Raw genomic sequence first — 3,043 nt, forward strand, 5'->3', positions numbered from 1 at the left:
AAAAAGGGGGGGGGGGGGGGGACTTAGTAACTTATGGCTTACAACTTTTCTAGTGAGAATAACAACAACAAATGAATTACAATAGGAAGTGAAATGAAAAATCTAGGGCCAAAAGTGATTATGAATATATTAACAATAACTTTAAACATTTGAAGCATAAACATCTCAAATCAAATAACCTAAAACCACCCATGCTAAAAATGCATTTTATACTAGGGTTTAAAGATCTTAATCCTACTCAAGGCTTATAATAACCTTGGCTCTGATACCATTTTTTGGTTAATGGATTTAATCATCACAATATGAAATTAACTTTTCTTTTAAGATTAAAACCATGTTAATAAGGATTTTTGATAACCTTGAGATCATTGGATTATTAAATCCTCACACATAGATTGGGAAGATGATAACCTTTGAAGGTGCTTTTAATGGTCTAGTCAAATGCTTCCTCCTTTAGATCTTCTCTCTTGTTCTCCTTTAGGTGTGTTCTCTTTTTTTGGGAAAATGAAAAGTAGCTAACCCTAACTTTGGTAAACATATGTCCAAAATGGGTATATTTATAATGCTCAATTAGGGTTTTGAAATTGCACAAAAAAATTCCTTGAACTCCTCTATATAGTAGACCAATTAAGTCACACACTTTTTATTGAAGCCAAGAGAGGGACCTAACCAAACTCACATGACCCAAACTCCAATAGATGTTTTTGATTGGGTCAACTCTTGACCAATTAAGATACATCTATTAATCTTGGCTTATTCTATCAAAAAATCGAGATTGCAAATCTCGAGTCAAGTGATAGTTATAGAAGCAAATTATAATCCAATAACAATATCCTCTGATTATCATTCTACAAGTCAACCTCCATTTGACCGCCAATATATTGAAATTGGCAAAATGACCGTTTTGTCTTTCGACATGTATTACCCTCTAAATTTCATTTTCATACGGCAATTTCGTTGTGATCAAATCACAATGTAGAGCCCAATGGTCTCATTGTTAGACTGTTGAGCTTAGGTTCAATTTGCCTAGGAAAATACCTTAGAGTGATGATTGTCTCATCTCAATGATTAATGGATTCCATTATCGTAAGTATGCGATCTCTAATTATTTTAGATCGATTCCCAAGGTACCGAGATCAATCTTCTATTTAAGACTGCACTCATTGGTACCTCAAGGAACTTGAACTAACAATCAAAGGTACGTTATTCATTCAGGATTTAGGTAATTTGTTTGATAATCTAGTAGAATCTCATTTCGAATGGGTCATAAATGAGTCATCTACACGGTCCCGTTCAATGTGCATCGAAACACATTATTGTTCTTTTTCCAAGATTTAGACAAATCTTAATAAGAACTATATAATCTTATCAACATAAAGCGTCCAACTTTATGTACTGATTGTGAACGACATAATTTTGATTGCATCACGAATTGTGTCTTACTATACCCAAACCATCAAGTATACAATTTTTGACATCCTTTATGATCATGGAACCTTTGATAATCGCTTCAAATTGTAACCTCAAATAAACGAACGTCAATTCATAATGTGATTTTACAAAGCACTACTCGAATAAAGGGCACCAAACTTACAAAAGCTTCAAATATATCAAAAGATTTTATCCTTTGCTGCTTACTGAGGATTCCTTCTCTAGATGCTTCAGTGTACTGCATTGAGAGCTATTGTCAGTCCGTGGGATATTATACTTACATTTGTGCTTCACGATCTTGAAAAAGTTTGATGATCTGATGCTTACATAAGTGTAACTTACTGTATAGGTCATAGTCGATTCACTTTAAAAGAAACTTTTAGGTATTAGTTTCGTGTTCCAATTTTAGTTTTTCGCTTTCTTTCTTCTGCTATGTGTTTCTATCTAAGGTTATGAGAAATGGGATGTAATTCAATCTATACAACCTGTGAGAATGTTTTTCGTTTCTATGGATGTTATTCATAGCATTTCAAGAAAGGAAATTCCTTTGGGAATGCAGCCTGCTTAGTTCTTGAACATCGACCTTCTAGGTTAAAACTAGAAGTATTTTTCTTAACATTGGTATCAAAATGGGTTGATTGAGCTTATCAAAAGAATAATACTATTTGCAGTCGTTCAGCATTATAATTGTCTTACACGTCATTCATCTAGTAGTTGGTAATTTAATGCATGGGACAAAAAAACTTATTATATTAATGTATCAAATCACACACTGTCATGTAGGACAACAATCGCGATGAGCAATTTTGATTAGTATTACTTCTATGAAAATAAGCAAAAATAAGATTTTATGGGAGCAATAAAGTAAATATTACCTTAGTTCAAGAGGCATAAGAATGTGTAAGCTATATTTATGAGCCGACTTTAGTATTATACGAGAAAGGTGGTCGCCTAAGATATTTGATTTATTGAAATACCTACAACTTTAAATATTTTTGCTTTTGCTTTTTCTTTTGAAATTTTTTTATTGTTAATTAATATCATTTAAACGATAATTAAAGATTTAAAAAAAAAAATCGTTAGTAATACTACAAATATATATAGTGGAAATTTTTGTTTATAAGTTAATTGAAAAAAATATATAATGCATTGATGCTAGTCATAGTTACGATTTTGTTGGTGATTTTGGTTGAATGATCAACATATATTAATTTTTTAACCAAATTTATTAATTGTTACATTATTGGCAAATATTGATGGTTTTTCCTTTGTGATTGAAGTATCATTGGTGTTTTCCGATAGCATCACTAATAACATTATAGTCGATAATTTTGTTTAAATCATCAATTTGTAATACTATCAACAATTATTGACAGAAATAATTGATAATGGTTAATTATTTTTTTTAAAGTCCCACTTAATAATTTTGCCTAATATCCTAGAATTACTTGAGCAATCAATGCGTATCTATGCATGGTTGTGATGTTTTGAGTCCCTAGAGTGGGCACACAAATGATGTTGCTCTCTTTGGACCAAACTAATAACTAGACTCTTGGCAAGACTAAATTTCCTTATTCGGAAGTGAAGCACGCGTGTCAACTGAAAGCAAAAG

At 31.5% G+C, this 3,043-nt stretch overlaps 1 protein-coding gene across 1 annotated transcript in view; it reads left to right on the forward strand.

The window, feature by feature from the left end:
• The window catches only part of LOC111390394, a 4,848-nt gene extending 2,849 nt beyond the window's left edge, over positions 1-1,999 (forward strand). Inside the window, exons 5-6 of the mRNA XM_023015431.1 lie at positions 438-481; positions 1,881-1,999. Coding sequence (XP_022871199.1) covers positions 438-481; positions 1,881-1,999 — 163 coding nt within the window. The remainder of the gene's footprint in view (positions 1-437; positions 482-1,880) is intronic.
• Positions 2,000-3,043: the final 1,044 nt, after the last annotated feature.

This window comes from Olea europaea, unplaced genomic scaffold (genome assembly GCF_002742605.1).
Source record: "Olea europaea var. sylvestris unplaced genomic scaffold, O_europaea_v1 scaffold680, whole genome shotgun sequence".
In the NCBI taxonomy this organism is placed as follows: Eukaryota; Viridiplantae; Streptophyta; class Magnoliopsida; order Lamiales; family Oleaceae; genus Olea; species Olea europaea.